The 26818-nt window shown below is 46.5% G+C and overlaps 1 protein-coding gene across 1 annotated transcript in view; it reads right to left on the bottom strand.

Moving 5' to 3' along the window:
* Positions 1 to 26818, bottom strand: part of SLC67A2 (solute carrier family 67 member 2) — a 261647-nt gene that overhangs the window by 52061 nt on the left and 182768 nt on the right. The window contains exon 4 of the mRNA XM_086934682.1: positions 14991 to 15120. Within this exon, the coding sequence (XP_086790808.1) occupies positions 14991 to 15120 (130 nt within the window). The remainder of the gene's footprint in view (positions 1 to 14990; positions 15121 to 26818) is intronic.

Here is a 26818-nt window from a genome sequence, read left to right as displayed (position 1 = left end):
AAAGAAGGTCAACTGGACCCCAGACTGTCAAGCGGCCTTCGAGAAGCTGAAGGCCGCCATGTGCTCTGCCCCTGTGCTCCAGGCCCCCGACTACAGTCGGGAATTCATCGTCCAAACGGATGCCTCCGACCATGGCATTGGGGCAGTCCTTTCCCAGTTGAATCCCGAAGGACTTGACCAACCAGTGGCTTTCATCAGCAGACGACTCCTGGCCCGAGAGCAACGCTGGAGCACCATCGAGAGGGAGGCCTTCGCCGTGGTGTGGGCCCTCAAAAAGCTCCGGCCATATCTCTTCGGCACCCACTTCCGGGTACAGACCGATCATCGGCCCCTGCAGTGGCTAATGCAAATGCGGGGGGAAAACCCGAAGCTACTACGTTGGTCCATCTCCCTGCAGGGGATGGACTTCACTGTGGAACATCGACCCGGGCAAGACCACGCCAACGCAGATGGCCTGTCACGCTTTTTCCGCCTCGACGAGGAGAGTCCCCAAGAGGATGGGTGACTCTCCCCGCCTTCAGCTGGGGGGGACGCATGTTGGACAGGCCACACGAAGGGCTTGCTCCCTCCCCGCACGACCAGGCCCGAGCCCGGCTCCTCAGATGTTACACGCAACAACCACCCGTTTCCCGTCTCCTATGGGACCCCTGCCCCTGAACACCTCCACCTCATGGGCCCGATTCCCTACCGGCCCTCTCACCCGGCCTGGGCGCCATCTTGGACACAGCACCACGAGACCGCCTGGCCTCCGATCGACCCTAACCCTGGGCCTGGCCAGGCCCCGACATCCCGGCACCACCATCCACCCAGGAGGTGAGCGGACTACTTGGCAGGTCAATGGGAGAAAGAGGTGTCGATGGCTCTCCCCCGCCAGGTGCCGATCGCCCCCAGCCTCCCCGGGCGCTGGCTCCACCCCCCCGCTGGGTGTCTGGACTCCCTCATCCCGGACCTCCCGACCTCCAAGTGCGAGGGTCCGGACATCAAAGGGCGCCAGACCTATAACTGGGGCAGCTCCAGAGCAGGAAGGCAGTTGTATCCTGGAGTCGAGAGACGCAGCGAAGAACTCATCCTTGACGGACTACTGGTCCTGCCGTAGCCCTGCCTTACGAACTATCGTCCTGCCTGCTGGCGCTGCCGCAACCCTCTGAAACCTTCATCGTCGTCGGGACCTGCTGGCGTGGCCGCGGACCGTTTGTAATCACCACCTTCATCGGGACCTGCTGGCTCCGCCGCGGCCCGATCATCTAGAACGCCGAGCTCGAGGATTGTGAGCTATTTCATCTACCTGATTGGTAACAAGACTGTCCCGCTACCCTTTTCTCAAATCCAGAGACCAGAACCGAGGGGACCCCTGAGTCCAGACCTCCTTGTACCATTTTACCGTACTTAAAGAATTGCTTATAAAACATCGTTGAACCTTATCCTTGTGTGGTGTACGTCTGTGGGGGGGAAGTTACTTGTCTGTACGATCGCTGGAGACGGCTCTCCCCGGAGACCTCTCCCCTTATACTCGGCCGACCCTCCCGGTCCGTCTAACAGTGATGATGACGACGGTCAAGTGAAGATACACCAGGAAGTAAATGCGCGGGCGTTTGTTTACTATGTGTCAGTTACCGCTCTCGTGATAATGGTTCTGGTTAAAGGAGACGTGACGTGATAGGGAAGAACCAGCCTACGATTTAGGTGAACGTGTTCTTGAATCAAGTGTAAAAGGATGTGCATACCAAAAAAATATAGAAATACAAAGGGAATAAAGAGCGAACATAGGGAATAAAGAACGAACACATGAAAATACAGATTGAATTTGCAATGATTATCGATGACCTGTGGTTATGCAAACTCAATGTATAATGAATGTTAAAACATAAAATTAACAGTGGCCAATTTTGTTGAAATTAATCAAGGGGGGGAAAGAAGGGTCCACATATATCCAAGTTGTGCTCTTAATAATGGAAGATGTTAAAGAAAACATGAGTATTCAATTCTGTCATTAATCCCAATGGGTTGAAGGGAATTAAGTTTTTTAATCCAGAAAAATTCTGCTTGTAGTCGCCGTTTGACGGGATCCATGTCACAGCGTTGTGGGAGTATCTCCAGTATGGTAAATTTAAGTTGGGCTATTTGGTGGTTGTTTTCCAGCCAATGGATTGACACAGCTGATTTCATATTTTTAGTCCGGATATTGCTTTTGTGTTCAGACATCCTTATTTTAATCTTTCTTTCAGTTTGACCTACATATGCTTTGCCACAAGGGCATTTGATGACATATATGACATTTTTAGAATCACAAGTACCAGTGTATTGTAGATTGATTTTGTGACCTTCCGTTGGATGTGTGAATGTATTACCAGTTATTACATTGTTGCAGTGTATGCAATTAAGGCATCTGGACGATCCTTTGTGCTGGGTCTTTTTGACTTTTGTTGTGGTCAAGATTTCTTTCAAGTTTTTAGATCTTTTGAAGGCAAATGTTAGTTGGTTACTGTATAGATTTTGTAAGTCTGGTTCAACTTTAATCAACATCCAGTGATGGTTGATGATCCTTTTGATTTGTTTTGCCGCTGTTGAGAATTTTAGGACGCATACTGTTTTTTGTTCCTTGATTTGTGTTGCAGGTGTTAGTAAGCTCTCTCTTGGGTATTTGGCCACTTTTTTGAGAGATTGTTCTAAGATCTCCTTTGGGTATCCGCGAGAAAGATATTGATGCTGTTGCTCTTTAATGGTTTGTTCCAAAATATTTACATCCGAAGTGATTCTTTTTAATCTGATGAATTGCGATGTCGGCAAATGTTTTTTCAAAGTCTCTGGGTGGAAGCTTTGAAACAGTAGACAAGAATTGCGATCTGTGTTTTTTTTATATACTCTGGTTTGTAACTGTTGGTTGCTAATGGTGATTTGTACATCCAGAAATGAAATTGTCTCTTTATCCATAGTGAAGGTAAATTTAATTCTGGGATTCAATTGATTGAGTACATTGATGTTCATGATTAGATTTTCTTTGTCTCCTCTCCAGATCAAAAATAGATCGTCAATATATCTCTTGAAGATAACTAGATTCTCAGTCCAATCGTTGGTATTTAGAATATTGTCTTGTTCAAATTTTGCCATGAACAGGTTCGCATATGAGGGAGCCCCCCCAAAGCCCATAGAAGTGCTAGCACCTACATTTACTTTTTACATCACAGGTTGTGTAAAGAAGACCACTGTGACATGTTCTGGTCACTTTGATGTTATTGTCCAAGTCAACACACAAGTGCTACACGTGTTGCTGTATTCAGCAAGCAGCCCCTTTTTTCCTGGATCCCCAGGAATCAAGTGATGTGCCACTAGACAAATGGAATAAGCACCAATAATGTGCCTCCCCATGAACTGTGGTGTGAACATGTCTAAAGCGGTCCTAGCCTCAGCCAGCTTGGATATTGATGCAGTGCGATTGGTGTTGACTGGAATACTGGTGTGATATCATTTGGGGTGTCTGAAGCTTGCCAATGGCTCTGGACATTTCCACTGCAACATATTTTCTGAGCAGCATTTTTTTCATTTCTGGATCCCTTCTTAATTTATGCCCACATTTCCTGGTTGGTAGTCCTTTCCGGAATATTATCAGGACTGTTCTGAAAAAGGAAGACAGGCTACCACTGCACATTTGTGTTCTAAAGGTGGCTTTGTAGATAACCATTTACTGTACACAGCAGATGTACACTTAAAATCTTAAAAAACATTGTTGTAATACATTTTTTAACCTGTATCCATGGTGTGTTAATTGTGCCATTGCTTCCTCTCTCGACCGAATAAAGCAACTGGGTCCATACTCACAAAGACAGTTTAGAGAGGTTTGATATCACCGAATGAATAGATTTAATCCCATGGCTATGGCTCTGGTTACAGACATTTGTTCCTAACTTCACCACATCTAAATGGCATATACCATATATGCAGATTCCTGAAAATGAAGCGGATTGGCAGCATGAGCCACATTACACTATACCTCTAATGAGTCAAGGCTGCTCCAAAAATTAACAATGGAAATAAAGAGCACATATTACATTAAACTCACAAATCTTAGATATCTATACCGACATGACAGTATCGCCAGACCTCATCTCCAAAGAGAAATTTAGACATTCTGATTATCTCCCTAATTTAAAAAAAAAAAAACTCTCATTCCACCTCGTGATCCACATTCCATACATTTGTAACTTTGACTCTTCTAAATCGTATGTGAGCTCCTGATCACGCCAGGATTTGAAACAGATCTGCATTTAAGATTTGGGCAATCTTCTTGACTTGTTATGTTTTCTGGAGGAAGCTGGATTAGAAGACTCTTATTGGCTTACAGGGCTTAAATTAATACCAAATGCTCCAATTTGTGGGAGTGTGGACGAGCAGTTTAGGCTTATCAGAGGCCAGTGTTAATGGTTTTGTTGAACACGCACAGTCAATAAAGGAGACATGCACTCAAGAATAAACTCTAAACCAATTTAGAAATATAACAAGTATTTTTATATTTATTTTAACACCAAGACCTTTGTAATATGGTAAGTATTTCTGGGAATAGCAATTCTTGCAGGTAAGTACAAATGTCACTTAAATGTGCTTGTAATCTGTAATGCTTTCCAACAGAGAAAAAAGCATATATTGCATATAAGTGTTTACAAATGATTCTCTGGGGTGCCTTTTAGGAATTAAGGGGCTAGGAGGTCAAGATCCGAAGTATCAACAGCAATTTGAATGTATCTGCCCTGGAGTGTCCGGGTGCAGAGGTGCTTGATGGGTTCAGAGCCTTGTGCGCTACACATCAGGCAAGGGGGAAACCACCTAGAAACAGGCTAAAGGGAAGAACTTGAGGACTAGATCGGGAGCTCTCAACAGGAGGCACAGGGCGTGGGGGTCCTGGGAGCAGGGGAGCCGTATCTATAGTTGAGGATCTGGGCCCAGGAGCTTGGGTGCAGGGGATTTTGGTTGGCTGATGCCCATGCGTCAAAGGAATCCTCGGTTCCTGGTTAGATCTGAAAGAAGGACAAATCCGGGCAGCTGAGCAACTCTTGGTGCTGGCCTCTGGGATCCTGCTTGGTCTCTGTGGCGTCGAACACTGGATTGGACTCAAACAAACTTTGGTTGCTACAAAAGGTCCGGTACCCCAGGTATTGGTGCAAGGGTGCTCCAGTTGTTCCTGGCGTCTGCTCACTTGGTGGGGAAGACTATTTGAGCTCTTGGAGCACAGTGACCTCTTCCTGGGTGGCTGCTGCATTGGTGGACCCGGTGAAGAGCAGAACGGTGACCCAGATGTTGCGGCTGGTGCCTGCACAAAAGCGACTTCTCCACTTCAAGGGAGATGTTGATGTTTTGGCTAAATGCTGGGGGTCCTCCGAGAGTTTTGGAGGCTTCATACCTGCAGGATGTGTTGGGTTGTCGCAACTGTCGGGACAGGAGCAAGTAGGCAGGCAGGGTTAGGCGCCAAATTCCACGAAGAGTCAGAAGTTCTAGCTTCTTCGGTTCTTTGTCCCCTTCTTTCTTCAGCCCGACAAATATAAGTTCCTGGTGTCAAGGAGCTACCTAAATACTACATTAAGGGGCATTGAGGGGAATGAAGGGTAGTAGCCAATGGGCTACTTACCCTTGGGGTAACTACATCCCCCTTATTACTTACCCTTGGGGTAACTACACCCCCCTTATGAACAGCTTGCTGTGGGGAGTGGGAATAACTCTGTCCCCAAACTCCTATTTCCACCAAAATCAAAATGGTGGAACCCTTCTTTCGTGCAGCACATCAGGCAGTCCACCTTAGGGGTGTGACTGGTCCGGTAGTGCACCACACCTCCTAGTACAGATAATTCCAGCCTGTGCTGGTGGCAACTGGGCCTCAGGGCAAGTGGTGGCATCTCGCAGGTCTTATGAAAGCCAAGGTCACATAACAAAGGCAGCAGGAACTTTGAAGTCCCTGGCCCTGGTATGAAGATTCACTAGTCACCCTGTTTGAGGAGGTATGAACAACCTTCCTCTGGAGCAGGCATTGTTTCTGGCCTCAGAGAGTGCTGGTTCTCACCTGCAGGGAATCAGAAGCACGTCTGTGATGGCAGGCTGGACAATACCACACAGCCAGCACAATTAGAGGCTGTTACACCAGGGGGCACCTCTAAGGGGCCCTCTCAGTGAATATATTAATAAATCCACTACTGGCATCAGGATGGATTTATTAAGACAAGGTGCTTTATACCAAACACCATAGGTTTCAGTGAAGCCATCATGTAGCTGGGATCTCATGATGACCTGTGTCCAGTACATATACTTAAGATGGCCTCCAGATTCACTGGTACTATCTAGCAATCAAGCTAACAGCACAGAGCATATCTGCTCCTGCAGATATTTCCTCACGTAGCACAAGTTACTACTTGTGTAACGATATAGCAGTAAGATACATTAGTTAGTGATAGATTCCTTACCTTAGAATATCCCCAGGCTTCAGACTGGATCCCGAAAGTTCTGCTAGCAGTATCCCTGCGCACCAGTAGGTGGCGTCGTGCGGCTCCGCATTCGTCGCTGGCATTGTATACGCCAAGATGACATCACGGAGACTACTTATGCACCACCCATGCATGCTGACTTCAGTTCTGTACACAACTTTCCGCGCCAGGTACGCGGAGCCATGCAAGAAACTGACCACTGGTGCCATGAAACCAGGGCCCTGAAAGGGATGTCCTTAACCCTAGAAATCAGTTCGCAGAACTGCGAGGATGGGTGGGGCGGTAAGGAATCTATCACTAACTAATGTCTCTTACAGATATATTGTTACACAAGTAGTAACTTGTGCATCTGAAAGAGACATGTTAGTGATAGATTCCTTACCTTAGAATAGATATCCCAGCAATACCAACCCCGGTGGTGGGTCTGCGAAAAAGGTTACACCAGAAAGTCACAAAGGACAGACGGCCAAAGAAGCCATCTCTCCGGACTTTACTGTCAAGGCAGTAATGCTTGGTAAACATGTGCAGCGGATCCCAAGAAGCTGCCTGACAAATGTCCTGCTATGGAATGCCATGTCCCTAGGCAGTAGTGGCTGCAGTTGCCCTGGTGGAATGGACACGCAGCCCCACAGGAGGCTCCTTCTTAGCCAACGAGTAGCAGGCCTTAATGCAGGGAAAGACCCACTGAGAGATGGTCCTTTTGTGCATGGCCCAACCTTTTTTTGGCACCCACGTAGCCAACAAAGAGCTGGTCATCCACCCGGAACTGTAGTGTGCGGCTCAGGTAGAAGAAGAGGCCACATTTTGGGTCCAGATGGTGGAGCCTCTCTTCCTCTTTGGAAGGATGCAGAGGTGGAAAGACAGTGGGCAAAGTGATGGTCTGCCAGATGTGGAAGGGCGTGACAACCTTTGCCAACAAGGAAGGACGGGTCCTCAGAACCACCTTGTCCGGATGAACAGAAAGGAAAGGAGGTAAAGAAGAAAAAGCCTGGAGCTCGCTCACTCTTCTGGGAGAGGTGATAGCTAACAGGAAAGCAGTCTTGACAGTGAGAAGATGCAAAGGACAGTTATGAAGGGGTTTGAAGGGAGCGCACATCAGATATGTCAAGACAAGGTTTAAGTCACATTGAGGCATGATAAATGGCATAGGGGCAAAAGTGTGCCTAATGCCTTTTAGAAAACGGTTAACAACTGGGGACTTAAAAAGAGAAGGCTGATCTGGAAGCCGTAAAGAAAGCAGAGATGGCTGAAAGATAACCTTTGATAGTGCCCAAAGCAGAGCCCTGCTGGGCCAAAGAAAATAGGAACAGATGGACTTCAGAAACAGGGGCAAAAAGGGGAGCCACAGACTTTGCTGTGCACCATGCCACAAACTTGTTCCACCAGCATGCATGTGCTGTTTTTGTGGAGGGATGCCTGGCTGCCAGAATGGCATCACAGACTTCGGGAGGAAGAGCGAAAGCCATCAATTGTCGTCGCTCAATCTCCAAGCATGGAGGTGGAGGCTGGGAAGATTCGGGTGGAGGACTGTCCCCTGTTGCTGCGACAGAAGATCCTCCCAAAGAGGCAGTCGGATCGGGGGATCAATCGCCATATTGAGTAGCTCGGGATACCAGTACCTTCATGCCCAGTCTGTAACCACCAGAATGACTTGGGCCCAATCGCGGCAAACCTTCTTCAGCACTCTGGGCAGAAGTGGTACAGGCGGAAAAGCGTACAATAGACCGCAACTCCACTTGCGACGAAAAGCGTAGCCGAGCGAGTGCCGCCTTGAAAATTCCGACGCGCAGAATTGATGACATTGCGCGGTCTCTTCGGTGGCAAATAGATCTAACCAAGGCTCTCCTTACTGCTGAAAGAGACCTTGTGCCACGTCCGAGTTCAGACGCCATTCGTGATCCTCATGCACCGGCGGCTGAGTTTGTCCGCCCTGGCGTTCAAAGAACCCGCCAGGTGTTGAACCAACAAGGTAATGCCTTGATGTTCCAGCCATGCCCAGAGACATAGAGTCCAGGACCCCACCCGCCCAGTTTGTTGCAATACCACAGGGCGGTGGTGTTGCCCGTGAACACCTGCACCACACTTCCCCGGACAGAGGGATGGAATGCCTTCAGTGCAACTCGGATCGCCCGAAGCTCCAAAAGATTGATATGAATCCGGGACTCCGCCGGAGACCAGAGGCCTCTGATCTTCGCCACCCCCAAGTGGCCTCCCCATCCCAGGAGGGACGCATCCGACACCACTGTGTGCTCTGGGTGGGGAAGGAAGAGGGATCTACCATTGACCCAATCGCGATTTGTGAGCCACCACTGCAATTGACGTGCAGTGCCCTCCGAGACCTGGACGTGATCTGACAGGTTGCCCTGATGCTGTCCTCACTGGAATTTCAGGTCCCACTGCAGAGCCTGCATATGCCATCTGGCATGTTGCACTAGCAGGATGCAGGAGGCTATCAGGCCCAGGAGCCGGAGGGTCATCCTGACCGCAACCCGGGATAGAGCCTGAAAGATTGGAATCATAGCCTGAATATCCCGGACTCGCTGCTCCGGAGGATAAAGCCGAAACCGCATTGAATCCAGAACCACTCCGATGATGGGGAGCTTCTGAGAAGGACTCAGGTGCGACTTCGGCACGTTGAAGGAAAACCCCAGCAAATGCAGGAGGTCGGCAGGTGTCTGGTGGTGGGTGACAACTAACTGGGTCACCTTCAACAACCAGTCATCGAGGTAGGGGAAGACTGACACCCCTGACCTGCGTAGGTGAGCTGCGACCACCGCCATCACTTTTGGGAACACCCGAGGGGCGCTGGTAAGGCTGAAGGGGAGTACGGCAAACTGAAAATGCTCCTGGCCTACCGTGAACCGCAGGTAACGCCGGCGGCCAGCAGGATGGGGATGTGAAAATTTGCGTCCCGCATGTCCAATGCTACCATCCAGTCCCCAGGGTCTAGGGCAGCCAAGACCTTAGCCAGAGTAAACACTTTGAATTTTTCCTTCTGGAGGAAGCTATTGACGTTCCTGAGTTCCAAGATGGGGTGCAAGCCCTCCTTGCCCTTCTTGGGGACCAGAAAGTAGTGGGAATAACAACCACATCCTATTTCTGGCCCGAGAACGCTCTTGGCCAAAACCTCCTGTTGGAGAAGTGCAAAGTGATCCCCTGACATGCGGTGGAACTGAGGTGGCATGGCGGGGGGTAGCCTCGAAGCGTTCTCGAGAACAGCCCCTGGACCGTGAACGGGACTGGGACGAATGCCAAACTTCATGCAACTTCTGGCGCTGCTCCCTGATGGCCTTCGGGCCAAGGCCCGACAGTTCAGACAGGACCAGTAGTCGTGGTCTTGCTCCAGGCAGTAGAGACAGACGTCGTGGGGACCCGCTTCTGACATATTGATACGGCAGGTCCCACAGGACTTAAAACCAGGAATCCCTATGCGCACCAGAAAAGACGAACAAGAGACAAAAGTCCCAAAAAAGCTAGTCAAAAAGTGACTAAGGTACGGGCAAAGCTAGTCAAAAAGTGACTAAGGTACGTGCCCCAACGGGATTTGCGCTTACCGGCGTGGAAAAAGAAAGAACTGACAACAGTGCGCATGGGTGGCGCCTAAGTAGTCTCCGTGACGTCATCCAGGCGCATATGACGCCAGGGTCGGACGCGGAGCCGCACAGCGCCACCTACTGACATACAGTGGTACTGCTAGCAGAACCTTCCGGATCCAGTCCGACGCCTGGGGATATTCTAAGGTAAGGAATCTATCACTAACGTATCTCTTTCAGATTTATAATGCACCCTGCCTTAGGGCTGCAAGGCCTGCTGCAGGTGTGACTTACATATATTGCATACAGTGTTTGTGGGCAAGGCACACAGGGTGTGTGCCTTGTTGTGTTTTCACTTTTGTCTGCACCACTTCACACAACCTGAAATTTGCCTTAGGGTATCAAAATTGAAGCTGCACCCCTTACAGACCCTTTTTAGTACCCTCTGACTGATTTATTTACAGACCCTAAGGAATATCAACAACTCAGCGTAATTCCTAGAGAGATTCAGAAAACAAATGAGCAGAGGTTTTCGCAAGTGCATACATCAAATACACTGTTTAGCTGTGGAGTTCAGGTGGGTGGGGTCTTCAAATCAAAGGTTTAGAAAAGAATTTCAAGACAGTTCATTAATATTTTTCCCTGCAGGAATATCCCAGTCTCCGATGGCAATCTCAAAGGTTTAGATTTATGCAAAAGCAAAACAGCTATAGCGTTTCTAAGAAAGCAACCATGAACACATTTCTCTCGGTCAGCATGTCATTCATAATCTGATAGTTGTCCTTTTCCGGCTGGCTTTGGGCAGTGTGACTAGTATAGTGGGGGGTCCTGGAATTAGAAATAACTTATGGTTTTAAAAGTACCTGCTACTGTTCCTTGAGTGTCCAGCAGTTTTCAGACAACAATAAAATGTCAAGATAACTCTGGTGATTAATGTTCCTATTGGAGAGATATTGGAGTTGTGTCTAATGGCAGTTTTAACTCATCATTAAGTAGTGCATAGGATTAATATGCCTGCAGCAAAGAATGTGTAACATACACATCACAGAACTGTATTTTATGTGTCTAGCTCAGTGGGTTACAGCTTTTGTCACAGAGTTAATTTTCTAGCGCGCCAAAGCAAGTCCGTCTGCTCCATCTGCTCCAGTCAGCGCCCTGGAGGCGGCAGGGGCTGGATACTCTGGAAACAAACATGATCAACACATATATGACATGTTATGCGAGATCGAGCCGGATTTCCTGTTCTTGACTGAAACATGGATATCTGATTCATTGAATCCGACTATAGCCACAGCCATCCCCCTCGATTACTCGATTGTGAGGAAGGATCATGTTGGAAGCATGGAAGGTGGAGTTGCTATTATTAGCAAATTGAATATAGCCATCACCTGCATTCCCATGGAAGAATTTAAAGGAGCTGAGTGCCTCGGTTTTCAGGCTACCCTCTCCCCCCATCAGTGCGTAGCAGGAGTTTTTATAATTAGACCCCCGGGTCACGCAGGATCTTTCCTGAAGTCCATTGGTGATGCTATTGCGCCAGTGGCCTCTAGATTTAAACATTTTCTTATTTTGGGTGATTTCAGCATACATATGGACAAACAGGATATCCAGGAGACTATCTCTGTTGGAATCCTTGGAAGTGCCTAATCAAAAGGCCATACCCTTGACTAAGTATTTGCCAACTGTAAAATCCAGGTTGAGACTCCTTTACCTCTACCATGGTCAGACCACTACCTGGTGGGATTTTAGCTACCAAAACTAACAAAGCCTTCACTGACTCAGGTCAATCAACCGTCTTTTACATCAAGGCCTTTTCATAAGATTACCCCAGTTGCCCTCAAAGATGAACTCGAAAAACACCCTCTTATGCTGATCGGCAATATAGAGCAGGATGCGGAAGCCCTTGTTAATTGGATCATGCGAGGTACTCTGTCCCTTGCACCCTTAACCAAGTGCTCTACTAAAACTGCCAGATGCTCTGCCCCATGGTTCAACAATATCCTGCGACAGTGTAGAAAGGATTGCAAATGTTAGGAGAGAGTATGGAGGAAAGATTTTAATGTGGAAAGTAAAAGGAACTATAAAGAGGCCTTAAGAGAATATCATAAAAGAATACAGGAAGCTAAGAAGAGTTTCTTTGCATCCAAAATTGAGTCAGCTGGCAACAAAAGTAGAGAAATCTTCAGGATTCTTAAAAGCTTCTCTTCACCTAGTGCTGCAACTAGGCTCTCCCTTCTCTCAGCTGACTGGACCGGAAAGTTAGCAAGCTTCTTCTACACGAAGATTATCACAATTCAATCATCTTTTGATGGGTTGGATAGGAAAGATGTGATGGCTTCCTCATTAACCGCCACCCAGAATCATGACGGTAGGGCTTCCCTTTCCATCTTCCCTCCCTTGTCCCCCGAGAAGTCCTTATCAAGGTCCTGTAATGAAGGGCCTTAAATCAGGCTCTCCTGTGGATCCATGCCCTGCCAAATTTCTGGCTTCTATGTCGGAGGTTCTGAATCCCACAGTGAAAAGCGTTCTGAACATGTCTCTTCTTAGCGGTCATGTCCCAGTTAGCTGGAATAGAGCGAAAATGATCCCCTTACTGAGAAAACCTTCGGCCGATCCCAGGGTCTTAACTAACTACAGACCGATCTCTTTGCTATCTTTCTTCGCAAAGACAATAGAGAAATATATTCACTCAGTGATCAGCGATTTTGCTGAAGCCAATAATCTTCTCCACCTGAGTCAGTCTGGTTTTAGGCAGAATCTTAGCAGAAAGACAGCTTTGCTGGAGGTCTCTGACACCATCAAAGAGACCCTGGACAAAGGTGGCAAAGCTGTCCTGGTACTCCTAGACCTCTCTGCGGCTTTCAACACCGTGCTCCACAGTCTCCTCCTGTAGAGGTTACGGGATTTTGGACTCGAGGGCACAGCGTTGAAGTGGTTCTCCTCCTTTTTGGAGGATAGAAATCAAGATGTCGTGTAGTCCCCATTTTTGGTCAGTATGCTGCCCTTGAAGGTTGGTGTGCCCCAGGGATCTATCTTGAGCCCTGTACATTTTAATCTGTACATGGCTACCCTAGTGGAAGCGGGTGAGGCTATGATTATATCCTATGCTGACGACACTCAACTGCTCTTCACTTGCAAGAAGGGGGAGGAGTTCAATGGGGAGAAGATTAACAAATGCTTGAGAGAAATCTTTGCCTGGTTCAGACACAACCATCTTAAATGCAACCCGGAAAAGTCTGAAATCATTTTTTTTGGTACCTGCCCCCCCCCCCCCCCCTCCCCCCTCTCTGGATGCCTGGAAACAATGGTGGCCCACAAACATGTCTTCCCCCCAGTCAGCAGTAAAGATTGGAAAAAACTTGGGAGTGAAAATTCACAATGCCTTATCTATGGCGCCCCAAGTACAGTCAGTGGTGGGCACGTGCTTCGGCCTCTTGAAAATGCTACGTAGGTTTCTCTTCCTATTACCAACCTCGCACAGACAGACGGTCGTTCAGGCCCTTATCCCCTCCAGATTGGACTATGCAAACATCCTCTATCTGGTCCTTCCGGAGTCTATGCTTAATAGACTGCAGGCTGGCAGAATACTGCAGCTAGGGCAGTCCTGAGACTCACACCCAGAGACCAGATCTCCCATCACCTAAAGAAGCTGCATTGGCTGTCTGCCCGATGCAGAATACTTTTCAAAGCACTTTTCCTTGCCTTTAAAGCTCTACATGGCACAGGGGCACATTACATCCGTAGAAGAGTTTCTTACTACGTGCCTGGAAGATCCCTTAGATCAGCACACCAACACTTAATCGTTATCCCTAAGTTTCTTAGAGCCCGCTGCGGTTGACGTTCTTTTCAAGTGCTAGTGGCTAGATTCTGGAACAAGCTGCCTCTTTCGCTAAGGCAGGCCGCAAGCATAATGGTTTTCAGGAAACAATTGAAAACATGGCCGTTCCAACAAGCAGTATAATGGCCGACAGCCCCGAGACCAATGCTCCTTCGTTGGCCTCTGCATCTTTCTGTCTTAGCGCTGGGATACTCTTCTGAGTAGCTGTGCACTCTACAAATCCAGTCTTAACATAACATGACATTACTTAGAGTTCGTAAGTTACAAGCGACCTATGAACCGGCAAAGAGCTGCATGCAAACTGCATGGTACAAGTTTGAATGTTATGTATTTTACCCAGTCTTTTATTATGCTAATATTAAAACAAGGTCTCGCCTCTGGGACCTTATAAGTGTTTAGCCATGCAGCACGTTATCCTGGGTGCTAGAACATCTACTGTTACTTCACATGCCAATGGTGAACGGCCGCAGGCACCTACAGTCAAGCTTTTGTGCTATTTAATGAACACTGGAAATGCAATTAATACCGAGATAGAGCAAGTCTTCAGCCCTTCCTTCATCAACATCAGAAAGCTCAATGGAGTCAGTGTAAACCCTTCTCTGAAACCTTGTTTGAAAAGAGTCCCCCATTTGAGATGAAGTCCAAATAAAAAATTTCTGAAGACCCCACAACTCAAAGTAAGGACAGATATTTTGACCGCAGTTAGGCAATGGGTCAAAGAAAATAAATATTTGCTTGTCCTAGATAAGATTTTGCCCAAACCAAATTGGCTGCTGTAGTCATATCGTCAAAGGTGACAACTGCCTTCATTTGGAACCAACTTGCCATTGCTGACCTCTCTGCATTTGGGGCCCTCTTATTCCAGGAGAGGTTAAAACAGACTGCACTGGCCAGTAGCATCTTCCTTCAAAGTCTTCTTTAATAGAAAGACATTCTCACCCCTTTAACCTTACTCACCAGAGAAGGGCTGGAGAGAGCAGAGAAGAGTTTCTTCTCCATGATGTTAGGTTAGATTTTCCCTGTCACCTTGGGCAAATCTTTAATTTTACATTGCATCAAAAATGGATGATGGCTTTCGAAAATGTCTGAAATGTGCCTCTCTTTTAAAATTAAAACACAGTTTCATTTTGTCCCAGCAAAATATTAGTTACTCACCAACAGGAATTCTTGCAATAGCAAACAAATAAATGTTTGTGGACAGACCAAGAAGACCATAACCAAGTGAGCTCAGCAGAATGCAGACAAGAAGGGAGTGTCTTCTTCCAACTACGTCGCTCCAACTGCCCTGTTGTGGATTAAAATATAGATGTATTTAAAAAACACAAACCTATGCTGTCAATGCATGATAGAATGCAACTCAGAGAAAATGCTTGGTACAATACAAACACTGTTTGGCCACTCTTAAACAACGACATTGTTATGGCAGGCAATACCAAATCTGTCTTTTTTTGCAGAACAAACTCATATATTTTATTGCAATAGTACAGACCATCTCACTCTGATGTAAGCTCTATCTAGAATATCCATCAGACATCGCATAACACATGTCTTAGCTTTGTGACTCCTTCCAGGCAGTAGCTGTGCAGCTGCCTGACAGCGGTATTGGTCAAGTAACAGTCCACTTCCAGAATGAAGCTACCTGTCAGATTTTCATGATAAGAAGACAGGCAACCATCAATGGATTCCTTTGTTGTGGAGAAAGTGTGAAAGTCCACAGCTTTAAGGGCCATCACAAATATTCCTTCTCTTGTCTTGGGAGAAGAAAGAATGATAAACACTATCAATGGACACCAGTAAGGTGCAGAGCTTGTCAGAAAAAGTTCTTAAAAGTTTTGAACAACTGGAAAGACAATGAGTGAACAAGGAGGGGGAATATATAGGAACACCTTGGAGGGAGGGCATGCTGTAGCCTTCCCAATTTACCAAACCACAGATACCTTGTCCCCTCAATAGAGTATTTGGAATTAGATAAATGTCATTGTTAAAGACAAATTGTGCTAATTTCATTTCAGATGTGGAGTAGCTGAGGTAAAGAAAATAGGAGGAGGGGGTGATTCTGAATGACATTGACATTTTTGTAGAATTTCTGAGTGGTGCATTGCCACAGGTGACCTAAATGTCCACCAGATTCTTGGATGGACATACAACACAGAATGCTCTTATTTGTTCAAGATGTATATTTCTAGGGAGTGAGAAATATAGGGATGGATTGATGTATTTTCAGTAACACAAGTATATGAGCAAATGCAGAATTCTAATTGGGAGGCTGAGTGGTGTTGCTAATATTTGGCTAAAGTACACTATTCAGTGTATTCAGTGTAATAACACATCTCAGAATCTGCAGCATACTCTCTATTTGTGAAACACAGGTCTTGATACCAGTTCTATATATGAGGACTTGGTTACCAGTCTAGGATAACCTTGCTCCTGCTGTAGTGGCAAAAGAGATGTGCAAGTGAGTAGTAAACACTTTGAAAAAAGGCATCAGCTTAGCTCCCCTCAACATCCATCTTGATTAGACCACAAGTGAATCTTGGCCCACATTTCAACTTAAGGTGTTTATCACATTACCCCAGAAAAAAAAAATATTTTAATTTCCTGTTACCAAGATGTCTCAAAGGGCCTCTGGTTGAAGTATTGCAGTTGCCCAGATAACAAGGTGAGTCAAACTATTCGTATATACTGTGTCCCACCCCCTTGTTGCCATCCAAGTATTTTGTGAACACATATTATGGATTGCAATTAATCCAAATGTGGTTCTCAATTTTTCAGGTAAAGTTCTGTATCATGCCCGTCTCCTGACCTTATTTCATCCAGGACAATTAAATTCCGGGTAGTGAGTTTATGCTCCTTCATGTGGAGCACTCACCTACTCAATCATATGATAGGCTGTTATTAAAAAACGTAAGCTTTATTGTGCAGTTCAGAAATGTAAAATAACCTTTGAACTACTTCCCTTGTGTACCTCTCTCGCAGATATGACAGTCCTCTATTACACTGTGGAGGATGGCAGCTCTAACCCAATTACATAAACAACAATACAAACAAGACCGGGGTGACACACAGTGAGATATTCATTAAAATGAGGCCAAGGTTCAGTTGTTTACCTAGGTACTTCAGGAACTACATGACTCACAATCTCTTGGGACATATCTCCCTTTTATCTCTACTCTGTATCTCCAACCTAAATTTGACAAGCTCTCATGTTAACCAATTTTAAGTGGTGGCCATTACTTTGTAAAACTTTCTGTGGACTGCTATTAGGATCTTGTCTCCATTGCCTTATTCGATGAATAACCCATCCACTTGTGTTCTTCCTATCTGACCTATCACCCAGTCTCTAGTACACATTTCCCTACTCTACCCTCCAGACATTATCCGCTGGAGTCCCTCTGCTTTAGCACCTCTGTGTCCACATACTCCTAGGGCTTCAAGAATGCTTTAGCAAAATCAGGATACAACCAGATAGAGTTATCGACTCCCTTGTTGGATGACGAACAAAGACAGGAAAATATAGATCAGATGAAAAGGCAATGGATCCCCGCACCCTGAATCTTCTCCCTTTTGTCAGTATCACGCAGGTGTATGATCACCATGGACACATTCAGGCCTTCTGTACAAATGACCTGTGCACACGTTAGTTTCATTAACAGTTTGAATGCTGCACGTTTTGTAAAACAACACAATCACAATAGTTGATGGATGTATTCTTTTCGTTTAGTTTATTTGCTTTTCAGATGCCCAGCCAACACGTGTTTCGTCAGGGTGTGACCCAAGACTTCTTCAGGGATAGAAGACAGATGGCTAGAGTTAGGAGTATTCTCTCCGCCAGTTTTACTTCCGTCCCGGCTGTGGCGTGATTCAATATAGATGTCAAAAATTTGACTGTAATAAGCTGGTCAGTACCAGAAACGGAGCGCTTATGCAGCTCCTCTCTACGTAGAAAGCTGCAAATACGCTGCTGGCATGGTGCTTCTGGTATTAGGCCTAATTGCTCGTAGACTTCGGTCTAGTTTGGAGGTTTTGGGCTGTCCTCTCATCTGTAGCACCGTTGAATATTCTGTTTTGATTTACACTCACCTCATCATTGGAGGCGCCTCCACTTGCCGCAACACTCTCAACCCTGTACCTGTAACATTCAGCCCTTCTATCTAGTGATAATGTCTCCGGAAGCCATGCTCTGACAAAGATTAGCAAGTCATTGCTGTCTACGTCTGAAGAGAAACAGCCTTCTGCATATATTCTTTTGCAATTTTCAAGCTAGATAAGTCCTTTGCCCCAAGGTTTGGTAAAGGTATTTGTGGCCTTTCATTTTTTCCAAGTGATTCGTAGACTGAACCTGTAGTTGTCAAACCTCATCTTCGACTTGCTTCCCTATGGAATCAAGCTTGTCTAATGCTTTATTGACCTTGTCCAACGTGTACTAATTTTTACATTTCTTTTGATACACTGAAGCATGGCAATAATTGTATTTTTTGATGGGGAGTGGTTTTAGTATGATCGCACAGAGATGTATCGCTAGTAGCACTTTGGTTTTGCCAATTGTTGGAGAAAATGTCAACACGTAGGTACTTGATTTATGGCTTTGTCCCATGGATGCTGGAGGTGCTGGGCCCCTAATCTTAATTAAAGCTCAGACTAAGTAATGAAAGAAGAAAGATAAAGCCTTCAGCAACCATCACAAGGTCTGTCCCATTAGCTGTAATGGAGTCTACTGAAAGAGTTGGAAGGTGGATTTGAGAGCTGAGCTCTGACACCAGCCTTTGAAAACTGACTCTGTGAAAGGAGGAACGCGATTGGAAATTTTGAGGCTTTAATGTCATCTTTAATTTCTATCCGATTACAGAACTATACACAATGTACCAGAGGTGGCCTCCAAAGCTGGATCAAATAAGATTTGGTATTTGTAATTGGATGTGGATTACAGATGAGCACTTTTAAACTAAACCTCCAGATAAGGCCGACAGAACTGGACACAATATTCCAGGGGTAGATTCCATAACTGGTCGAAACACTCCTTATGCTGCAATATTCCAGAGGTGGTCTTGATATTAAGACCCAGTACTACACAGGAGGCAACCAGAAGAAGGTATTCCAGAAGAGGGGTACCCATCCTCATTGTGAAAATGTTGCATGAAATATCTGGAAACAGAAGGTAGTTCTGCTGATTTATTCTTGCAGAACTGGCACAGGACAGACAGCGGGTGGCCGGATCGGATCCCAGAGTGAACTCACCAAGTCAACTGGAATCCTTTCCAGCCGCTCCTTCTGCCAGCACGGGCCTCATTCAAACAACAACATGGTATATTTGAAAAAGAACAATAGGTAGCTGAGCAAAGGAGGTGCAGCTCGTGCGTGGAACATATCGCACTAGCTGTATCACGAATAGAAATACACTACACCATGGAAGTGTAAAGAGTACAATAGTAATCAAACGTAAGGTGCCATCTGGATTTCTCTTTCGCTGCAAAATGACATTCCTTTTGCTCTCATTTGGGAGCTTGTCATGAGATCCACAAAATGTTAAGGAAATCATGCATTGTTACTAGGCATGTCAGTAGGTTTTGTGGGGGCCCTGGTGAGCTAAGTCAAGTGGGACCCCTATAGGACGAAGACTCGATTCAAAGTTTTTTTTAAAAAGTCTTGGATGCAAAGAAAAAATACAGGTGATCCAGGATCTGACACCATATAGTGTTTTTAGCCTTGGTAGCTGTCAAATCATTAATAAATTGGGCAGGCTTGTTCAAAATCTATTAATGTGGCAGCAGCAGGAGCACAAGGCCTGGGCAATAATGCAATTTGTCTTGCAATTGGTTACATAAAGTGGCCACAAACAGTTATGAAATCTGTTAAACCATACATCCATAAGAGGTCATGTGGTTTGTCATTGTAGGTGGTCTTTCAGGTGATTGCACCTGTAGTTGTGGGGGGATCATCTGAAAGGTCATGCAAGCATATATTTACCATCTTATAATAAAGGCAGCAGTGAAATAAGATGTTCAGTCATCCTAGAAGCACCAGAGTTCCAGTACATAGAAAAATGCTGAAGCATCAAGAAGTACAATATTGATCATTTGTTGAAACCATGCTTCTACTGAAGTTACAGACATTATTTAATAGGCAATGTACTGGTCAAAGGTTTGTTGTTAACAGAAACGTAATTTAAAAAAAGTCAATTGTAAGGTTTCTTATAAATCGTCATTATCTCCGAAGACGTGCATCAGATAAGGGTGAATTTACTTTAAGTAGTGTACCTAGATAAGGTTTTTTATTAATTTGAAGCATACGTTTTCAAGTTGACAATGTCTGAAGTTTCCCAGCATACGTATGTGTGCTGTTTCCTAACATCCTACAGGTTTCTATTTACACTTTGCTGTAAATAAGACTAAAGAGTGCACATATTGGAAGTCTACATTTTATGTACAAGGTGTCCATTTTTTTCACTATTATATCTTCTTGCATTAGTAAAATTCACTGACTCCTTTTGTATATGTATGTCTTATGAACAGGAAACGTTCACAATTACTTTCAAGATTAGTGTCTGCTTTAGAACTGATGGCGCAGGGTTTTGTGAAAATAAAACCTGCTCGAATTGAACCCTCAGTAACATTCATTAACAGTGTGCTGTGAAAACTATTATTAATGAATCGCTAAAATAAGGGGCAATGCTTTAGCGCATGCGTGAACTAATACATGGAACTGGACCGCAGATACTTTTGGCTTTACGGAAAATAAAAGACTAATGCTGCTTTTGTGCACGTTAATAATGACTGCTAGGAAAATAATATGGGGCATGGGTTAGTGCAATGCTGGAACGGTGTGCAATAAAATTACATTTCATGAAAATAATAATGTTATGTGTTTATTTTCTGTAGAAAAGCAAACATGCTCTTCTGCATGCTGGTCTGGGGTTTATATTTGGTAGAGTAAAATGACCAAAAGAGGGTTTCGAATGAGAAGAGAGAACGCAAAGACATGAATGTGACCTTCGTAGTGTACTGTATGACTGCAAAGCTATGGAAAAGAAAATATGATATCAGTGGAAGCGGACAACTTCCTTCTTGAGATGGCAGAGGCACACAATGGAAGCGCAGGAAATATATACTATGATTGTGTCGAAGTTGTTTCCTCGGAAGAATATGTTGTAATGCTGAAAGTTTAAGACAAAAGGACATTGAATAAAATAGTCATGCTGAGAGTGGTGTGACAGTACACCCTCATACTCAGCCAATGAGAGACAGAGTTTATTCTCATATTGAAACAAATGTGGGTTGGTCATTAGGGTTTATTTGAGGTGCCCCAGCGGGTGTGTAGGTGTTGGTCAGCTAGCGGGAGATCGTCACTGTCACTGTTGTTGGTTAGCTGTTTCCAGATAGAGGCCTACCTGTTTTCTGATTCCTGACTTAATCTTTGCCACTCAACTCTTCTTGAGGGACCTTAATGCCATTTGGCCAGAGGGTAGATTTCCCTGTTTCTTACTTGGGTTAGTATAGATAATATCCTGAATTTGAATATTCATTTGCAAATGTATTTTGTCTCTGAAACTTTTCTCTCTTCGCCTATTCACTCCTTCAATGCATTGATTATTTGACATGAGTTTGGTTCTGTACATTGCAAATACTTTTTCTCTGTGACAGTCTATGATTTGCATTGTATAGTGGTACTTGATGAGCATTTATTTCACATTATTTACGATAACTATTATACATTATACACTGAGTCTGTTAATATTTTGTAGTATTGATAAGTACATATTATTGCAATCAACCTTTCAACTCCCAAAGGTCTGTCGCCACAAACATATACATTTTATAAAGAGAAATGCAGGTTCAATTACGTATTTGGTAAAGTTGGGTGTAAACTTGCATCACACTGAACCCCAGCGTGAAGGGATTAGTTGGTTAGTGTAAATGGGCCTTTGTTTGTTAAAACGTATTGATCCCTGATCACTGGATCAGTTTTGGAAGCAGAGGATGGTTAATTATTGATTAGTTTGGCAATATTTATTGATTATTAATTTATTGGTTATAAATATGAAAAGTTAGTGTCTTTGTTTTATGTTGTCTGGAAGTATGGATACGCAGTTGCCTACGATCCAGGGATGGTGATGTTATTTTAGCCTATGTGGCAGAGGAATAGTGTGTCACATAGGCCAAATAGGAGGAGGCATCGCCATCGTCCACAGAAACACCATCCGCATCACAACCAACTCCGACGGCACCCTCACCCAGAGGCACCCTCATCTACAGACCCCTGGGACCATGCACACAATTCAGCGAAGCCATCGCAGACTTCGTCAGTCCGCACGCCCTCACCTCCACAGACTACATCCTCCTAGGGGACCTCAACTTCCACCAGGAGAACAACAAGGACTGAAACACCGCCGCCCTGCTGGACAACCTCGGCAACCTCGGACTCAAGCAACTGGTAAACACCCCCCCCACTACGCCGGCCACACGCTTGACCCCATATTCTCCTCCAGCAAGCACATCTCCTTCAGCCACTCCACCGGACTACACTGGACAGATCACAGCTGCGTCCACTTCAACTTCAGCAGAACTACGACCCACCACCAACTGCAACAGGTTCCCCGCAGAAGCTGGAGCAAGATCACCGCCGACCAGCTCACCACCACCCTCAGCCAGAACCCGCCCACCAACACAACGGACCCCAACGAAGCAGCCCGCAACCTCACACAGTGACTCACCAACTGCGCCGACGAACTCGCACCACTGAAGAATCCTCCCAGCAGACCCGGCAGCAGGAAAGGCTCGTGGTTTACCAACGACCTCAAAAACTCCAAGAAAACCTGCAGCACCCTCGAGAAAGCCTGGCGCCACGACCAGACAGCAGAACACATGACAGCCCTCAAGAACGTCACCTGCAAACATCACCAGCTGATCCGCACCACCAAGAATACAACATTCAAAGAACCACTGGCCAACAACACCCACAACAGCAAGGAACTCTCCAGCATCGTTAAAGAGATCTCCAACCCCAGCGCCTGCAACAACGACATCACACTCTCGCAAGACCGCTGCGACTCACTCGCCTCATTCTTTCACCGCAAGATCGCCGACATACACAACAGCTTCGGCGCACAGGCCACGCACCCAACCACCGAACCAGCGCCCCCCACCACCACCACCCTCTGCACCTGGACCCCTGTCAACACCGAAGACACCACTCGCCTGATGAACACCATCCACTCCGGCTCCCCTACCGACCCCTGCCCACACCACATCTTCAACAAAGCCGACTCCATCATCACACCCCAACTCCGGAACATCATCAACAGCTCCTTCCCATCCGTCACCTTCCCAGACAGCTGGAAACATGTCGAGCTGAGCGCCCTCCTGAAGAAACCCCCGCTGACCCCACGGACCTCAAGAACTACCGCCCCATCTCGCTCCTTCCCTTTCCAGCCAAAGTCATCGAGAAGACCGTCAACCGAGAACTCTCTGTCTTCCTCGAGACCAACGGATCCCTCGATCCCTCACAGTCCGGTTTCCGAGCAAACCACAGCACCGAGACCGCCCTCATCGCAGCCACCGACGGCATCAGGTCCCTGCTCGACAACGGGGAAACTGCTGCCCTCATCCTCCTGGACCTCTCAGCAGCCTTCGACACCGTATGCCACCGCACCCTGATACAGCGCCTCAGCAACACCGGAATCCAAGGAGCGGCACTGGAGTGGATCATCTCGTTCCTCGCCGGAAGAACCCAGAGAGTCCGCCTCCCCCGTTCAGATCCGGAGCCACCGAAGTCATCTACGGCGTTCCGCAAGGATCTTCACTCAGCCCCACCCTCTTCAACGTTTTCATGAGCCCTCTCGCAGCCATCGCTCGCCAACACAACCTCAACATTATCTCCTACGCCGACAACACCCAGCTGATCCTCTCCCCCACCAACGACCCCGCCACCGCCAAAGCCAACCTCCAGGAAGGAATGAAAGACGTCGCAGAATGGATGAAGATCAGCCGTCCGACACTGAACTCAGACAATACGGAAGTCCTCATCCTCGGACCATCTCCCTCTGCATGGGATGACTCCTGGTGGCCCCGTGCCTTGGGCACCGCACCCAAGCCAACGGACCACGCACGCAACCTGGGCTTCATCCTGGACTCCTCCCTCACGATGACCAAGCAAGTCAACGCCGTCTCGTCCTCCTGCTTCAACACCCTGCGCATGCTCCGAAAGATCTTCCGATGGATCCCCACCGAAACCAGGAAGACGGTCACCCAGGCCCTCATCACCAGCCGTCTGGACTAAGGGAACACCCTCTACGCTGGAATGACAGCCAAACTCCAGAAAAGACTCCAGCGCATCCAAAACACCTCAGCACGACTCATCCTGGACACCCCTCGCCACAGCCACATCTCTGCCCACCTGAAAGACCTGCACTGGCTCCCCGTCAGCAAGAGGATCACGTTCAGACTCCTCACCCTTGCACACAAGGCTCTCCACGACACGGGCCTAAAGTACCTCAACAGCCGCCTCACATTCTACACTCCCACCCGCCAGCTCCGATCCGCCAGCCTCGCCCTCGCCTCCGTACCACGAATTCGCAAATCCACCGTCGGAGGAAGATCCTTCTCCTACCTGGCAGCCAAGACAAGGAACTCCCTCTCCACTCACCTACAGCTGATCCTGGACCATCTCTCCTTCAGGAAATAACTCAAGACCTGGCTATTAGAGCAGTAGCGACCCCCCCCACCCAGCGCCTTGAGAACCTTACGGGTGAGTAGCGCGCTATACAAATTCTTTCTTGTATTGTATTGTTTTGTATTGAAAATAAGCATGGGCGGAAAATCCGTTACGCTCGCGGATTTTGCGGATTTTCGGGAAATCCGCAATCCGCGAGATTTGCGGATTTCCCGCAAAATCCGCAAATTCGCACGCAGCGGATTTTTTTGGCGGCGCGCGGCGTTGGTGATACAATTTTTGCGGCGCGCGGCGTTTATCATCGTTTGCCGAGTTGTTTTTTTCGATAGTTTGCGAGTGCTGCGCCATTTTGGATCTTGCTGTGTGATCCCGCGGGAATTGGCGAGCGCGATTACGTCATCGCGGCTTGCCAGCGATAGTTTGTCAACGCGAGTACGGCGAGATCACGTCTCGCGGTACTTCGCAATTGCGAGATTTGAGATGCGGCGAGCGAAAATATAAATTTGCAATTCTGCACAAGAAATCCACCAGCAAGCAGCATAAACCTTCTAGAAATGATGATTTTTATGTGAATAACTCCTTAGTTTGACATTTGCCTGCACTTTTTTAGCGAGGAGTCCATTTTGGGGAGGGGGGCAGGGGGGTGGGAGGAAGGAAGTGCCCCATAGTCTTCAACTTCCTGTTCCTGTTCAGCAGGCTCCTCCCAGTGCTTTGTCCATCTCCTGGTCACTTTTCATTTGGATGTGGAGCTGGAAGGATTACTTTTTGTGGATGCTGCTGGATCTTTGGATTTGAGGCCTTTTTGACTTTCTTTGGATCACTGTTGGATTAGAAATTTTACAAGTAAGTTTGTTTGGGGCATTACAGTTGCTGCAACTAAAATTTTGGAATTTTCGATTTTTGGGCTGTTTTGGGGCCTTTTGCCCAGGGGTACTCAGTGGTGGGTGGACTGATTCTTTCTGTGGGTTGTCTTGAACTTAAACATCATGGAGGCCATAGATGAATTGGGATTGTGCTGATTTTTCTGTGTTTTTCGATTTTTGACCTGTTGTTGGGGCCTTGACCAGGGGTAGTGAGTGGTGCATGGGCCTAGTCTTTCTGTGGGCTGTCTTGAATTTAAACATCATGGAGGGCATGGATGGAATGGGATTGTGCAGATTTTTCAGTGATTTTCGTTTTTTGGGCCTGTACTTGTGGCCTTTTCACCAGGGGTATTTGAGTCTAGCATGGGCCTAGTCTTTCTGTGGGCTGTCTTGAATTTAAACATCATGGAGGGCATGGATGGAATGGGATTGTGCTGATTTTGCAGTGTTTTTCGATTTTTGGGGGTGTTCATGGGGAGGGACATGCCATGTGGCTGGTGGCCATTTTGAGTGCAGCTACAGGCACTGGCCATGTGCTGGCAGGCAAGTGGCCATTTTGAATGCAGGCTTTGTTGTTAGGCCTCCAACCATTTTGCCTACTTTTCAACCTTTATTTATGCCCAGGGGTAGTGAGTCTTGCATGGGCCTAGTCTTTCTGTGGGTTGTCTTGAATTTAAACATCATGGAGGCCATGGATGGAATGGGATTGTGCAGATTTTTCAGTGATTTTCGTTTTTTGGGGCTGTACTTGTGGCCTTTTCACCAGGGGTATTTGAGTCTAGCATGGGCCTAGTCTTTCTGTGGGCTGTCTTGAATTTAAACATCATGGAGGCCATGGATGGAATGGGATTGTGCTGATTTTGCAGTGTTTTTCGATTTTTGGGGGTGTTCATGGGGAGGGACATGCCATGTGGCTGGTGGCCATTTTGAGTGCAGCTACAGGCACTGGCCATGTGCTGGCAGGCAAGTGGCCTTTTTGAATGCAGGCTTTGTTGTTAGGCCTCCAACCATTTTGCCTACTTTTCAACCTTTATTTATGCCCAGGGGTAGTGAGTCTTGCATGGGCCTAGTATTTCTGTGGGTTGTCTTGAATTTAAACATCATGGAGGCCATGGATTGAATTGGATTGTGCTGATTTTGCAGTGTTTTCGATTTTTGACCTGTTGTTGGGGCCTTGACCAGGGGTAGTGAGTGGTGCATGGGCCTAGTCTTTCTGTGGGCTGTCTTGAATTTAAACATCATGGAGGGCATGGATGGAATGGGATTGTGCAGATTTTTCAGTGATTTTCGTTTTTTGGGCCTGTACTTGTGGCCTTTTCACCAGGGGTATTTGAGTCTAGCATGGGCCTAGTCTTTCTGTGGGCTGTCTTGAATTTAAACATCATGGAGGCCATGGATTGAATGGGATTGTGCTGATTTTGCAGTGTTTTTCGATTTTTGGGGGTGTTCATGGGG

Source organism: Lissotriton vulgaris, chromosome 8 (assembly GCF_964263255.1).
Source record: "Lissotriton vulgaris chromosome 8, aLisVul1.2, whole genome shotgun sequence".
Classification (NCBI taxonomy): domain Eukaryota; kingdom Metazoa; phylum Chordata; class Amphibia; order Caudata; family Salamandridae; genus Lissotriton; species Lissotriton vulgaris.
Note: the sequence above shows the minus strand (reverse complement) of the source record. Positions and strands in the feature narration are given on the sequence as shown.